At 42.3% G+C, this 16219-nt stretch overlaps 1 protein-coding gene across 15 annotated transcripts in view; it reads right to left on the bottom strand.

Moving 5' to 3' along the window:
* phka1a (phosphorylase kinase, alpha 1a (muscle)) overlaps positions 1-15942 on the bottom strand; it is a 31150-nt gene extending 15208 nt beyond the window's left edge. For all 15 annotated transcript variants that reach the window (XM_085264113.1, XM_085264123.1, XM_085264130.1 and 12 more), the window contains exons 1-15: positions 15641-15942; positions 10318-10476; positions 10127-10174; positions 9473-9641; positions 7628-7710; positions 7461-7541; positions 4796-4894; positions 4569-4715; positions 3995-4048; positions 2676-2798; positions 2482-2577; positions 1445-1552; positions 1256-1334; positions 919-1053; positions 80-189 (exon numbers count right to left, since the gene is read on the bottom strand). In XM_085264113.1, coding sequence (XP_085120239.1) covers positions 80-189; positions 919-1053; positions 1256-1334; positions 1445-1552; positions 2482-2577; positions 2676-2798; positions 3995-4048; positions 4569-4715; positions 4796-4894; positions 7461-7541; positions 7628-7710; positions 9473-9641; positions 10127-10174; positions 10318-10476; positions 15641-15718 — 1569 coding nt within the window. In that variant the 5' untranslated portion in view covers positions 15719-15942. The remainder of the gene's footprint in view (positions 1-79; positions 190-918; positions 1054-1255; positions 1335-1444; positions 1553-2481; positions 2578-2675; positions 2799-3994; positions 4049-4568; positions 4716-4795; positions 4895-7460; positions 7542-7627; positions 7711-9472; positions 9642-10126; positions 10175-10317; positions 10477-15640) is intronic.
* Between the last annotated feature and the right edge of the window lie 277 nt (positions 15943-16219).

The following is a 16219-nucleotide window of genomic DNA, read 5'->3' as shown; positions in this document are numbered from 1 at the left end:
CAGGACCTTCATGCGTGCCACCATTAAAATAAAAAGTGAGCTGCGTGTTATTCTGATGTTTTCTGTAGTTTTTTCTAACCTGAGGTGTGAATGTGAACATGGTGTTCCTGATGATGTAGAACTTGGAGGTTCCCAGCACTCCTATCCTCCTGTAGGGGCGTCCTGTCAGCCCCAGCCTCGGGTTACGACCTGAAACAAAAAAAAAAAAAATAAGCAGTTAAACTTTTGATTTCATGAACCCCCCCCTGATAAAAATCTACGCTCTACTCTTTGGCTTTTTTTGTGTCCTTCAGATATGATGTTTTGTGAAGTTAGTCAGTCTCATCTAATTTAGGAAGTACCGTCATAACTTTACTGCAGACGCTGCTGGACTAAAAAGCATCAACCCTGAACAGCAAACACTTCCATCCCAGACAAAATAATGCTGAATTTGAATTAATTTGATTTAAAAGATTCAAATAGTCAAGAAAAATCCCGGGTTCAGATCACAGACAGTCTATGAACGATAAATGTCGTCATCGTGACATCACCCGCTGGTTTGTGATTAACTTTGAAGCCTTGAGCTCAGCGTTTTGGCCGCCAACATCGTTTTTTGTTGTTGGTGGTTTTTAAATCATAAGCGATAAGCAGGCAATGCCTCACATTCACACGGTAACGACGGCTCAATCATAAGGTATGCTTGTCCTAAAGTATCTCTCTCTTTTTTTAATGGTTTATTTGACTGTAAAACGGACCATTATGTATAAAACTAACATGTTGTAAAAGAAAAAAAAAATCATGTGACTAAGACTATAATATTATCATTATCATAAGTGTTTACTGAGGTCATGAATCTGTAGCAGGCTCTAGTCCATAACATTTGTGCCTGATGCATAAAATCTTGATGGGACAGATCAGGCTACAGCAGGGCGTTTGTACCAAGTCTGGCGTAGATATGGCTGAGGACTCTGGAGGGCTGCACGTGGATGGGGTGGATGTCCGCCACCGTCTCCACCTCTATCCCTTGCTTAAACAGCAGCTCTTTGATCTCCTCCGTCTCGGCCAGAATCGACACTGAAGGGGGAGAGACGCACATGAAACCATACAGATCACTGACATCGCTCACATCTACTGCCCAGCCTGCATATTGAATTATCCTTGGGCAAAATGTGAGTGTGTGATGAGGTGGTTAAAAGAACTTAAGTAGTCCATTTAAAATAATTAACACTAATCTGGAGCTCAAAACGTCGTACTGGGACCTGGGCGGTTAACTCACCCTGTACGACCACGTCAGGCTTGGGGATGGTGGAGAAATGCCGGTTAAGAGGGTCAATTTCTCCAGGCGCCAGAAAACCCTGAAAAAAAACCCACCAAGTTTTCTTCGACTCTTACGGTGTAACTTTGTTATTAACACTTATCTGAGCTGCAGAGCTACAGCTGGTCATTTGTTTATGTAGCAGCTCACCTCAGCTAACAGGTTTCCCAGGATGTACAGACTCTGCCCCCACCTCAGGGGTAATTTTCCCATCGGGATCCTCTCCACGGTGTGAGGGTTTATGTACTCCTCCTCCACCTGTTTGAATAAGCAAAAACGAGACAGGATAAAGACGTTTGAAAGGTCTGAACGAGTTTAAATATGGGGCATTAAAAGTCAGAGGTCATGAGGTCGTTTCTCCTCATTTATCGTTTTAATGGGCACGGGCGTATTGCATTTAAGAAAACACTTAAATCACTTCTGCTGTGAGTAAAGAGAAGCAGATTACAGTTTCTGTTTTTTTCTACAGAGGAACTAAAACACCTGAAGATGAGAACAGAGAACAGGTTGAAACAAGTGGACTTGAAACTGAGGCTACCTTCCACACTTACATGGATATTCCCACTTTTTGTATTTGTGTTAAAGACCCCGAGTCAAGATTGTGGCAAACTGACGTGTGACACAACGGCCTCGGTGCTGACAGCTGTGTACATGTAATCAGCATATGATCAATATCACAAAGGGTGTGTAACAATAAATGTACATATACGAGGAAACACTGGAAGGACTTCCTGAGGGCTTGATGCCAGTATAACCAGTACATCTATGTGACAACATCATTTACAAGCCAATCAGGAAAGCATTTGCGACCACATAATTCCAAAGCTACTAAGAGCTGACAAAGTTAGACACAGTTTATTGTTAGCTTAAATAACAACCAGCGTTTAAAGATGAACAGCCTTCAGGTTGTCAGTGATGAAAACTTCATTTAATGCAAACTGTTTTAAGCCTGCAGAAATAATAAACTGGCAACTGAATAGTATCTCTATGTTTTCAATCTGAAAAGCCTGTCTGGATGCTCCCGAGATATTGCATTAACAAACATGAGTCCATGTTGCCCATCTGCCTGGCAGGGTGAAGACAATACCCCATCGGCCTTTTACGGCTGCAGGGTCAAAACTAAGAATCTTGTAGCTCACACATTAAAATGAGTTAAAATCAGCTTCTAAATCATCAAGATGTCTGACCTTGTCTGCGGGGACGCTGTAGAGCTCCGGCAGCAGTCGTACCCCATCCTTCTGTTTGATCAGGATTCCCTCCAGAGCCTCCTGGTACTCCTGCACCTGGATCACATCAAAACACTTCCTTTGTTAATAAAGGAGGTAAATACCGTCAAACACTGATGCACACACACAGGCAGAGTCTCTGAGATTTAAATTACCTGTTCAGGGCTGTTGATAAAGATGCCATCCAGTATGAGGTAGGTCCAGAACAGAGGCCACTCGCACTCGATGTTCTCAAACAGCTTCAGCTCTGCGGACTCGTAATACAGTCTGTTTGGATCCTTTATGGAGACAGTACAAACCTTCAGCTGCAGTACTTGCAAAATCAGATCCAGATCTGACTTCTTTCCTCTGTGAGAGTCAAACTGTCTCAAAAATCTGAGTTTCTCAACATGAACCCGATACTTAAACAGAGATCCTAAATATGTCCACTTCTCTCAGGAACTGTTTGCAGGCTGTAACCATGTGAGTGAACTTTTATGATCATGCACAACAAACATACATATAAGTAAGATTAGGGCTGTGCGATATGACCAAAATCTCATATCCCCATACAAGACATCTAACGATATAAATCACAAACATTTAACATTTTCTGTAAATTCTGTGAATCTCGGGCAGCTCGCCTCGTGTGACGTGTTTCCAGCTGCGTGTCGCGTACCTGGAGTCGAGTGTTTTGCCGTAAACAGTTTATTTTGCAACACCACAAAACAAACGATAGCGTATAGATGTTTTTATATCGTCATCCGATATATATCGTTATATCGAACAGCCCTAAGTAAGATTAAGAAGATTAATATAGAAAATTGTATAAAGTAAGAGTGTCTTGGGTCTTTTGTACTTTTGTTCCTTTCCTTAAAATAAATAAATAAATAAATAAATAAATAAATGTATGATGCCAGTGCTTCCCTGTCTCTACTTCCCTGACAAATCCATGTCTGTTCCCCTGTATCCCCCTGAAATCTATACCCATGCAAGGAATTTCACTTTGTCCTGTCACAAATGTTTGAGTTTTCCCATAACTTCATCTTTGGTTTGGATTTTTCTCCTCAGATTCCAAACCAAATCTGAGGAGAAATGACCCCGACAGATATTAAAGAGTAACACTCACAGATGATTCAGTGCTACAAGATAATCTGTAAAGCTGCAGACATTTGACACACTCCTTTAACCAAACATGCTCTTTTCACAATCCCATATGTAACAACAAAGCAGCACAAGCCTGGTGTTCGCCTCAGACGTGCCACCAAGCTTCAAAACAGTGAACAGAGTTTAAGCCACAAAGTTTGACCACATTAATAAAGCAACAAACAGATCAGACAGCTGTGCATTTACTGACTGCAGGAGACAAAACAGAAAAAAATGCTACATAGATTCAGTCGAATGTTTTTTCTTCTTCTAATCCAAACAAATAGATATAAATAGATTATCCGACAGGACGAATTAGAGGGAGCATTGACCTTTACAGGTTGTTTACCTCTTTGGGGGTTCTGTGTCCATCTCTGAGAAACCTGCAGCAACCGTATCGACCCTGAACAGAGACAGAGGAAATCAGCACCTCAAACATGCCGCAGCATAAATACACGAGGCATATTCTTATAAAACAAGCTCAATTTTAGCTACAAGTTGTTTCTTTTAAGCTGGTTGGATTTGAAAACTACTTTTTTCCCAGTCTAACCTTCCTCTGTGTCCTGGCTTATGACCCAAACTTTCATTTACTGCTAAAACAACCAGCTGATTCAGTGACTCTGAGAAATCACGCATAATCAAAAAAAGTCCAGTAGATACATTTTTTTTAAAGTGTCTTCTTTAAATGTGACAGACTGTTTGAATGAATCAGTCCACAGAAAATCAAACAACACATCCAGCCATATGAACGTTTTCCTGCTTTCTTGTTGCCGTTTTCTTCTTTTGGGAAACTTACATTAAATCAATGTTCTGCACAAATCAGCCAAAGTTTAGAAAATAAATTGTCCTTGATATACCGAAAATTATAACTTGAGCCCTAAACTTCTGCCACGTTGACCCTGCCTCTGTGAACTTGTCTGCACCTGCAGTTTGGAGATGATCTCCTCCTTGGTCGAGTTGACTATACTTATGTCCTCAACGGCAAAGGCGGGGTACGAGATGATGGCCAGCACTCCGGCATCCACTTCTTTAGAGATGGACGCTCTGGGTAACATGGACGTCAGGATGGACTGATGGGAATACAGACATATATTAAAATCAAAGGAAGCCGATGAGCTTCCTATCCTGATATTTAACTGTGTGCACGTACCTGGCACTGCTGTATGTCATCAGCCAGAGCGTGGACCAAAGAGCCCGGTCCTCCCTTTGCTCCAAACAGGTTGAGTTCATCCAGCGCCTCCAGAGCTGCCTGAAGGACACAAAGCAAACACACTCATTAATAACAGTCAATGAAAAGAGGGCAACTGTCCACTACTCAAGTCTGACTACATTCAAACACTCTTTTACTTCCCAAAAACAAACAACAAGGCACCGCTGACAGTTTAGAGCCTTACAGTTATTTCTGCTGTTTATCAGGCGCTACAATAAAGCTTTAAAACCAAATCTGGAGTTTGGTTATCAATCCAGATAACATGTAAATAGGTTATACCGTGATATGACTGAAGTATTTCTAAAAAAACTCTGGTTGTAAATAAAGACTAAATGCTAAATACCAGCAAAGTCTGGAGGCTCAGTGAAGTCGGGCTCCATCTGCTACCAGGTGACTGTAGCTGCACAGCTATTGTTAGGGTAATACAAACTAATTAGCACAGAGATGGAGGATAAGGGTTAAATTGCAAAAACATCAGACAAAAGAGCATTTGGGACCCACAACACGAGGTTAGTCTGATGCACGGCTGTGTGAAGCCATCAAATATTACGTTTTAGCTCAAAGAAATGAGAACAGTGCAAATAAAGCGCTGCAGAGGCTTTGCTACTGCAGATTCACTAGTAAAAACAGAGGATTAAAACACAGTTTGTGGATAAATACACTCTGGTTTGGTAAACAGCAGCTTATTTGCACTGGAAATGTGAGGCACTTATTTACATTTTTAAAATTATGGGTCAATTTAAACTGGAGATGGACCGATCCGATATTACGTATCGGACCTAAATTGCTGGATCGGATATCAGAGAGAAATAAAAAATGTAATCCGATCCGAAGTATCACAAAATCACCTCACAAAACGCGTTACTTGGCGTAACCCAGCTGAGCGCATCGGAGCGGTATGTGTCACGTGATAGAGCAGCTGTTGTCTGCGAGACCTGTCGGCGGTCTGGTAGAGCTAAACTTCCAAACCGCGGCATTTAATCTCGGAGAAAACTATCCCAGAGAAGTAAAGCAAGTGTGTAAGTTCATCGCTAAATGTTTGCATAGTATTTCCACGTTAAGCTTAACAACTGATATATGGAGCCACAGCTGGACTGGCCATCGGAGTTCCATATTGCAGTGAAAAGGAAGCGATTTGTCCCGTAATTCAGCTAGAATGAAAAAACAAACAAAAAAAACCCTACAAAGCTGGACTTCTTCTGTCTTTGCTGCACAGCTGCCTCTTCTTCTCTCATTCTCTCCCCCTCCTGCTGCTACTTTAATCATGAAACTGATCAATGATCAGCTGATCGGCTTTTCTGATGCAAGTCCCGTCTCTCTTGTTTATCGCCCACTTTGAGCCAGAAAGAGGAAACCAGCACGTTTAAGCTTGATCAGCTGTTGTTAGAATTTATTTAATATTAATTTCTATTATCAGCTGATGTTTGCTGGAGCCACAGCTGTAAAAGCTGCTGGTCATGATATGGTTTGGTTATCTGGTGAGAGGGAAACATGAAGATGAAACCAGGAGATGTCCTTACTGGATCATCAGAGCTGAACAGGTGATGGAGAAACAGGTTTACCTTTTAGGTGACATGAATGAGTTGAAGGGAAGTTATGAACTGTTTCTGAGAGACAAATAACACCAGGATCCTTTTTTTACTAGCTGACAGCTGGTAACTGTGCAGGGGCGGGTCTAGCAAAGTTTTGCCAGGGGGGCCGATAGGGCATTAACAGGGAAAAGGGGGCACAAAGAAATACTTTATTTTGTTTATTCATATCGGTATCGGCAGATATCCAAATTTATGATATCGGTATCGGACATAAAAAAGTGGTATCATGCCATCTCTAATTTTAAACCTTGTGGTTCAATGCGTTAAGGAGCAAATCATGTTAAAGCTGCTCAGCTCAGGTCTGCTGTTATAAATAAGATTAACTTTACATAATTAACAGAGCAGAGAAGGTCCTGTAGTGGTGCTTGTTTTCAAAGTCTTAAATTAAACGTGTGTGTGTGTGTGTGTGTGTGTGTGTGTGTGTGTGTGTGTGTGTGTGTGTGCTGAGTATTATGTTATTTCTGAGTGAGAAGCCATTCTTGGAAGACCACAGAGAACATGATAGCCCTCTTTTAATGCCAACTGAGGACAGAGCCGGACGCACAGAGAACATGCCCGGCTGCTGCTGCGTGAAAAAACTCACAGTAATGTTTACCAGTAACCTGAAAGTTTCACTCTCACTGCAGATTTTTACCGACTGAGGTCAAATATGCTGCAGAGAATTCAATAAAATTAAAACATGTTGGAATTAAAAAAAAAAAAAAAAGCAAGACTGTCACCCTTGTTCTGGAACAGATTTGACTTCACAGTTTATCTGAACATTTACTGACATGCTGCGGCTGAGAAGATACTTTCAGTACAGAATGTGATCCAGACTTAGCTCTGTGGAGTCAGGGTCTTCTAAAGGTCAGCGTAAAGGCCGCTGTGCACCTTTGACAGTGCCAGACATTTTTACTGGAGCACCTGTTCCCCCTGTGCGTTGGAAGCTCTGCTCTCACTTATTTTGTCCCCCCGAGCTTGTTAAAGTGTCGTAGATGTCTGCGTTTATTGCATGTTTGTGTGTCTGTGCCAACCTTGGCCATGCCGATAGAGCTGGCGTTCAGCTCAGTGATGCCCTGGTTGGTTTTGTCTCCTCTTTCCCACATCCCATAATCCTGAGGGGAAATAGAAACAAGACAGAATGAATAAAACAAGAAGCAGTCATTTTCTGTGGAGCTGGAGAAGAATAAAGTTGACTTACAGCCACTTTGTAAGCCGCCTCAATGTAGAACATGAGATTCTGAACTACGTCCACTTCGTCCTGGGTGTAGATGATATGAAGACCTGGGACACAGACGTAAACAATGAAGACAGGAACCTTCATTTAAAAATGTATCACAATCATTTTGTTTGGATGCAAATCACACACATACAAATTATTTTTCTAGATTCTGGAAGACAAAATGATACCACACACAGAAAATAACACTGACAGCATATATGTTGAAATTTTGGATTGATTTTGTTCTAGTTTTGGCTTTCCCTTGTGAAAAGGGGAGCATGAAAAAGGTGTTTTTCCCTTTAAATTGTATAGTGTTTATATTTTCACTGAGTTTAGTTACTTGTTACCTGTTGTGCTTCCCTTCCTTGCCCCATTTTGATCTTTTCAAAGAAATACAACCCAAAAAGAAAGGAAACAAATACACTGATTGATGTAAGACGTTTTAAATTTAACTCCCCACCCAAAAGAAAGAACGCATCTCAAAACCTTACATCTGCCCAAGTTCACATCTAGATGTGATAAGACTTACTCCAGGTCTGATGTTCGGCCACGTTCTGAAGGTCTCAGGCTACGTCCACACTAATGCGTTTCCTTTTGAAAACATCGTTTTCTCTCCATTTTAGCCTCCCATCCACACTGAGACAGCATTTTGGCTCAAGGAAAACGCGGCGTTTTGAAAACACTCTCAAAAACGCACACATTTGAAAACGGTGCTTTCGTGTCGCAGTGTGGACAGCGAAAACTGAGACTTTTTGAAAGCAATGACAGTCATGTGATCCAGTCATGTGACCAATTAAACTAAGATAGCGGAGCAGTTGTTTTGTTTCCTCTCAGTTTTGACAGCCCTATTAAAGATTAATCTCAGTCTGTACATGCTCCAGATAGCTTTTCTTCAAATTCTTTAACTCTCACTCGCTTTTGCAACTTTGTACTTTTGTGTTACTCGCAGCAGCAACTCCACCTCACTGTTAGTCCATTTAAAAACTCGCCGCAACGTTTCAAACAGCTGGAAAGTAAATAAAGGGCAGACAGAAATGAGGCAGGTTGAATCGTCTTGCGTTTCACGCATGCGCAGTACTGGAACATAAGCGTTTTCGTCTGTTTCAATGTGGATGCACAACTCTGTGAAAACGACTGAAAACATTAGTGAGGACGCGGAGCGTTTTCAGACGAAAACGCCATTTTCAGATCTATCCGGGCGAGTGTGGACGTAGCCTCAGTCAGCCCCAGCAACCACTGGTTGCTAAGAAAATGTGTACAATTTGCGACAGGCTGGCAAGAGTCCTTTCCATGCAAACTGCTGGCAATCAGGACAATCTGCTACTTTATCTCATTTCTGTATAGTTGTATATTTGAATTTTTTCGTCTTTATTTTTACAGTTTGCACCTTTGATCAGATATCTCGTCCCACTGTATACTTGAGTGCATATTGTTGGGGTGACAATAAAACGCTACTCGACTTGATCAAAGCAATTATGACAAAGTTTTTGGTGCAGGGCTCTCTCTATGACCAATTTCACCTAGTGACCGGCAGAAACCTACAGCCAGTCAGGGATTTTTCCCTGTACGGCACTAACGGCTATCTAGACCTGTGCAACTGAGGCCTAAGTCTGACCAACATGGTTTAAAATTCACTTAACAACTCCTTCAGCTAAATCAACACAAAATGGGAAAAAAAATATTAATGATTCTTCAGCAACAAAGTCTGATGTAGACAGACTCAAGGTAACGACAACATCTATTAACACTGGTTCTGGTTTTCCTATAATGCTTTTTAGTTTAGTTTCATCTGTTTTACAGGGGATGTTATAGGTTCCCTCCTACCAGACGCAGTCATCTGAGCGAGGAACAGCAGGAAAAGCGAGGTGGCGTCGACCTGCAGGTGACCCCACTGATCGTCCCCGACCACTGTCGCGCAGGTCTTGGTGTTGTACTTGGCGTGGAGCGAGTCTGAGGTACTACGGCTGTATTTAAACTTCTCCACCTTATCCAGCTGAGAACAAGAAGGGTGGAGAGATTTTTCTTTTAAAGTGTGTGAAAAGAGCAGGTCCAAAGAATGTGCAATGATTCCTAAACGTTAATAATGATTAAAATATCCAACAAATGTAATCACAGAACTGCACAAATGAATGCAGAGGTTATAAATATGGAATCAATGTTATTTAAAATGGCAACAATAATGTTCACATTTATATATAAACTGTGGAAATTCACAGTCACACTTAGAGTCAGCCGCCCCCGCTCTCAGACTCACAGCGAGCGCAGTTAAAGTAAAATCATAATAATAATAATCCAATCTGACGACGGCACGTTCAAGTTTAATAAAAGTAATAAACATCACAATGTGAGCAACGAGAAGCTGGTAGGGAAACAGCTGACAGGGTTAGAGAATTTTTTTTTTTTTTAAAGAGAGAGAGAGGGGAAGTGACGTGTATCTAACAGAGAAGTTAAAAGACAAACAGAATGGAGATATCCTACCTGCCTCATTATGCACTGCAGGACGCCTCTCATTAGCTTCACCACACTCTAGAAACGCAGAGAGACGCTTAAATGTCAACATTTACACCTCAGCCTGCACATCTTTAAATAAACAACCCAACCAGCCAAGTCAGAGAATAAAAACACAACCTCTTGACCTCAACGCTCTCCACCCACAGGCGCACACCTACCTGCTCCAGCTCGTAGGCCTTCGCTTTGTCTTCGTCCCGGTCGGCGTTCTTCCTGTAGGCCAGACTGAGCGCCCACACGGACACGATGCTGTAAACATTGTCACGGACCCAGGCGTCAGGCTGATCTGGGCTTGCTGGGAGAAGGCCTGTGACCGGATCCTATGGGACACAGGCAGAAGTCAAAGGTCACAGGCACTGTAACCTTTGATAGGCACTGTAGGCGATGTAGAGGTAAACTTTGCGAGAGAAGTCAAGATTATTGGACATGCAGAGGATAAAACGTGTTTTCTGTGCAGCCCTTTGTAACCTGCAAAGGGCTGCCAACACAATCGGACAGATTCGGAGCGAGAAAGGCAAGAAAGACGGGGCAAATATTGCAAAGTCAAGATAGCTATGCTGATAAACTCTTACCCGAGTGCGTACACTTGTGCAACCAATTTATTGTACTTCTTTTTTTTTTAATCTTTCTCCCCCCACCTGTTTCATTGGGAATGACTAAAATCAGAGGGACAGCTCAGGCTGAGCAGTCTGGAGACAAGGTTGGAGAGGTGGGGCTGAGATGGTTTGGACATGATGAGAGATGGAGGATATATTGGACAAAGGATGTTGACGATGGAGCTTGTTGAGGAATAGAAGAAGAACTCATAGGAGGTTAATGGTTGCAATGGAGGAGGACATGCAGAGTGTTGGTGTGACAGAACAGGATGGCTGGAGTTGCAAGACGGAGGCAGATGATCCACAGCTGAAACAAGTTCAGTGGTAAAAGCAGAAGTTGTTGGTTTTAAATATTGCATCCAATGAGAAAATGCACAGAAATACAGACACAACAACAGCAGACAGCACAGCTTATACTACAACTTTGATGTTTTATAATGCTTTTATGACAACATGCTGACGTCAGCCCATTACAGCGTCATTGTGATGTTGTAGGGCAGGGGTCTCCAACTCCAGGCCTCGAGGGCCGGTGTCCTGCAGGTTTCAGATGTGTCCTTGGTCCAACACAGCTGATTTAAATGGCTAAATAACCTCCTCAACATGTCCTGAAGTTCTCCAGAGGTCTGGTAATGAACTAATCATGTGACTCAGGTGTGTTGACCCACGGTTATATCTAATACCTGCAGGACAGCGGCCCTCAAGGCCTGGAGTTGGAGACCTCTGTCATAGTGTAACGTACTGAAAAAATAAAAAGTGTGTGCTACAGCTCTCACGATGCACTTTCATATGACATATTACTGGATATGGTTTCTTCACATTTCTTTCTCATGGTCAACTTTGACCTTGGGTACTAACAGTGAAGGTCAAGTCCAAATGCTTAGCCAACCCTGGTACTCATGTCCCCCGGAGCCTAGTATATTGTTGTGAAGTCTGAAGACAATCTATAAAAACTTGTGGGTAACAAAGTTTTTGGTTTGTTTTTGATCAAGGCCATTTGGTGTGGCCTTGATCTGATTTTGAATAAAATTAAAGCAGCTCGAGTTGTTATCGACATCTGCCGTCACACAAAATTGAAAAAAAGATGGACTGAAAACTGTGGATGCTAAACTGATAACAAACAGACTGACAGACAAACTGAACCAATTACACACTCCCTCCATTCTGAAAAAAAAGACCATTATAGAAAATGTTGAGTCATTTTTGTCAATGTAATCGACAAGGGGAATTTGAAGACTAAGCATGCATTTCCCCTTACTGCACGAGCAGCATAGCTGTAACTGTGCATGCTTCTCTTCATTTCCCCTACGGTCGGTGTTTGCTAATAAAACCGGATAATTGCAAAGTCCCTTTCTACGAGTAGAGAACTCTTTCTTCCTGTTATAGCGAGGTTGTTTGACAGCAAAATGCACTTTTCAGATCAGCAAATGTGAATCGCTGCTGTCTGTCTTGCTACCTGCTGCCTAAAGAATGTCCAAATGTCATTTTATCACATGCACAAGACATAGTACGGCTGTCAGAGCTTTCAGCATCAACACAGGTTTCATCACCAACAGAAATGACACTCAAAGTGTTTTGTGAATATGTTGCAGAAACACAGCGAGGTGTTGTCAAGCTCTAAAAGTGAGAATGGTTCGAGTGATTCGTGTGTGGAACAGCTTGTGTTTAGTTGCTTTTATAACAGGACAAACTGCTGCAGATCTTTTTCACTCACATATATCAGAGTCTCTGAGCTTGCAGCTGCAGCAAGGGCCTCAGCTCTCACTGAGTAACTGCGGTCCTTAGTGCACTGATCCATCTGAGCAGTGAACTGTATACAACTGCGGGCTGGCTAAGCAGCCACTTGGGACTTGTTCAAAAAGTGACCTCACACTGAATTTGTCTACTGGACTACAAACTCGGCAGTGAGACAGTCCAGGATCACCCCTCCCCAGGCTTCTTACGCTCTTCCTCCAACTTATAAACTCTATAAACTCCAAAACAGTGCTATTACCAGAAGCTTTTCCAGGTGTTTTCCTCTCTTTAAGAGGGTGAACTGTCCTCTGTCCTTTCTGGGTGGAGTTGTTGTGTTTGCTTTACTATAACCTCAGCCTCTCTTTTACCATTTTTAATTCCTTTGCTCTGTTTCTGTCTCCAAAGCGTCACCGATCTTATCAACGTGCTCTTCTGTAAACAGGACTCGCTAATCTCTGTAGCTTCTATTTAAACTGTGACAGGACGAAGACACACCAGCCGATACAAGGGTAGATGTGTGGGGTTATCTGCTGTTATTCTCCCTGCTCTTTGCTTTACTCTTTACCCAGATGAAGGAAAATGTTAATCCTGAAGCACGCTGGGATATTTTAAGCAATAATATGATTTGAGCTTTGTTGCTGCAGCTCATGTTCCCTGTACTGACGTAGCAACACTGCAGTGCACAAAGTCAGGGGTATCGAGATTATTTGTGCTGTTTTTGGCTGTGCAAAGGACTAAATTCAACACTTTCTGTGAGCCGGAGGTATCGTACAACATCAGAGGTGTCCAGGCCATAGATTTGAAGTTATCATTGTAGTGGAGGGATGGCATACACAAATCTGAGCACATAGCACAAAGCACATAGACAGGTACACTAGCATCGTAATTGCAAATTAATAAGCTGGATAACTCAAAGAAACAAAGTGTGGGAGATGTCTGATCACCTCAGAGTCTAATATTTTACATAGTCTAAAATGAGGCCCACAAATTTCTGTTTTAGAGGAACGCTGATGTTTTCATGCTCACACCAGCAGAGATATTTGGGCTTCAGAGCATCTCTGAACTGAATGCAGGCTGCAGCCACAGGAAAATGTCTCTCTGAGCCAAAAGTCAAAGGCACATTTCATGTTTATGTGCAGCCAGATTCATGGAAGCAGATCGGGCTGTATGACTCCTGTGCACGGCGACAAAGGCTTGTTACTTTCCGTTAACATGAGGATTAATTTGGTTGCCTTAAATGGCCCAAACTACCAGCGGCTCTCACATTCAGGTTTGTGAAACAGGCTAATTTGAGGTGGCTGTTTGTTTTAAAGCCTCTGAATAGAAATATGATGAGAACATCGTTTTGCTTGAATGAGTGAAGGAAACTAATAAACTGACCAAACTGAACATGAAACAGCTTAATGAGATATGCTTCATTCATTAAATTAAAAGCATGTTAATAAACAACAAGTCTGAACTTGACCGGGGTGACCTTTAGTGAAAGTGAATATGACACCGCTGTTGAAGGTCGACTCTCTCCCAGTGTATGCGACACAGGGAAAATACACTGCCCCCCCCCCCCCCCCCATTTTTAATGTACTGCTTATAAGTTGATCAAATTAAGTAAAGTAAATAAAAATGAATGACTGAAGAGAGGGGAAAAGAAAATAAACTCAAGCAGTTATGACTACAAAAACCTTAAAAAAAAATAAATCAAAATAATACCAACAATACTAGTTTCCTCGATGCAGGATGATAGAGGGGTCTCTTAATGTCAGTAATCAGGACTCGTTCTAATTATGGTAAATGGCCTGCATTTGTATAGCGCTTTACTTAGTCCCTAAGGACCCCAAAGCGCTTTACACTACATTCAGTCATTCACACACTGGTGATGGCAAGCCACACTGTAGCCACAGCCACCCTGGGGCGCACTGACAGAGGCGAGGCTGACGGACACTGGCGCCACCGGGCCCTCTGACCACCACCAGTAGGCAAACATGGGGTTAGTATCTTGCCCAAGGATATTTGGCATGCAGCCAGGAGGCAACCAGGGATCAAACCACCGACCTTCTGATTAATTATGGGCAACACCTGCAGCCCAGTTATAAAATATTACATCAGAGACTGCAGCAGCAGTTATTCAAACAGCCATATTACAGGGGTGTTCATTGTTGAATGTCTGGGGTGCCACTACCCCCTGTAAAATATGGCTGGCCACCAACCATATGAGAAATATTACTCTAACAACCCCCATTGAATGGAAAGCATGGCTAGGACCACTCAAGTACTGTACTTTAAGTATTTGTTGCACCACAACACTTGTTGGTAAGCTTTTGATGAATAAAATGGTACTTGTGTAGCACTACTTTACTGTAACTGAGCAATCTGAACACTTTTGACTCAATCACACACACATTCATACAAGTGAGCGTATGAAGCGCCTTGAGGCGACTTTTGTTGTGATTTGGCGCTATATAAATAAAATTGAATAAATTGAATTGAAAGTGCTTTTCTCTGTATCTAAGGGCCTTGTCTAACATTCATGCTCACTCTGATTAGGGGTTCGGCACCTTGCAGGAGGATACTTGGACATGCATACTGGAGGAGTTATGAAATCGACCCCCTCTACCCCCATTTGCCTTAATGAAGCACTTACATGGGTACTTTTACATTAAATACTTAAAGTTTCTTTTGCATTTAAGACTGGACTATCACGCCCAGAGTTTTTATATAATATTGATACAAATTTAAACATTTGTCTTTATTTCTAATCAAACACTGTAATGTCCCGTGGGCCACCCCATTTAAAACACTCTGAAACCGCCCCTGCAAGAGGATGTAAAACTTAACATGTCCGCATAGTTTTGGCCTCTTCAGAACAAGTTGACATAAAATGGCAAAAACTTCCCCAGTGCATCAAAGACCTCCATTACACACACAGCTACACACACACACACACACACACACACACTCTTCAGGGAAAGTGTGTGTGATTCAAAGAGCTCTGCAGCCTTGCGAAATATCGCCCTGCCTCACCTCCTGCATGCATGAAAACATCTGAGTTTAACTCGCAGCGGACCAGCTAACACTGCCTGCACACATGACACCGCCTAAGTGTGTATTTTAAAGCTAACGGTCGCTAAACAGCTGTGAAACAACAACGCTTCACACTCACTTGGTGCCGCAGGATAGTCTGCTGCACTATCCGGGCATAGTTGTCCAATTTAACGCCCGAGTTGCTCCGACTTCTCATGGTGACAAGTCAACGGTTCACTTCAGGAGGGCAGAAGGAAAACTCTCTAAAAGCTCCCCAGAAAAGTCATTTCCTCTTCCCCTCTCTGGGGTCCAACAAGCCGGAAGAGGCCCGCTATTACGGTGACCGGGGGAGCTTCTGCCCGGCTGTCATAAAAACAGCTCGGCGGCAGCCTGGAGCTGTAACCTGAACCCAAAGCTGGCTGCGATAAGCTGGTTCCCGGAAGTACCAGTACCAGGAAGACACCGGAATTGTGGAGACTTCAAAATAAAAGCGTAGAAAGGGGGAAAGGGCTCTGCACTGTTATCCTATAGCTCAAAGATGTCCAACAAAAAGTTTAACTACACTTTTAGTCCTGGAGATATCTTAATATTAGAAAAAAAGAAGTGCAATTTCAAAATCAGTCTTTACCTTTACATAATAAATAAATGCTCCTGTAGTAAATTAAAGAAATCTGTCAGCAAGACTCTTTGGGCTTAAAATGCAAGAAATAATTGTGTA

The sequence above is a fragment of the Mchenga conophoros genome, linkage group LG3 (genome assembly GCF_057382185.1).
Source record: "Mchenga conophoros isolate Kocher_MC1m ecotype Shallow Benthic linkage group LG3, M_conophoros_male_GT1.1, whole genome shotgun sequence".
In the NCBI taxonomy this organism is placed as follows: Eukaryota; Metazoa; Chordata; class Actinopteri; order Cichliformes; family Cichlidae; genus Mchenga; species Mchenga conophoros.
This window is presented reverse-complemented; position numbering and strand designations above follow the sequence as displayed.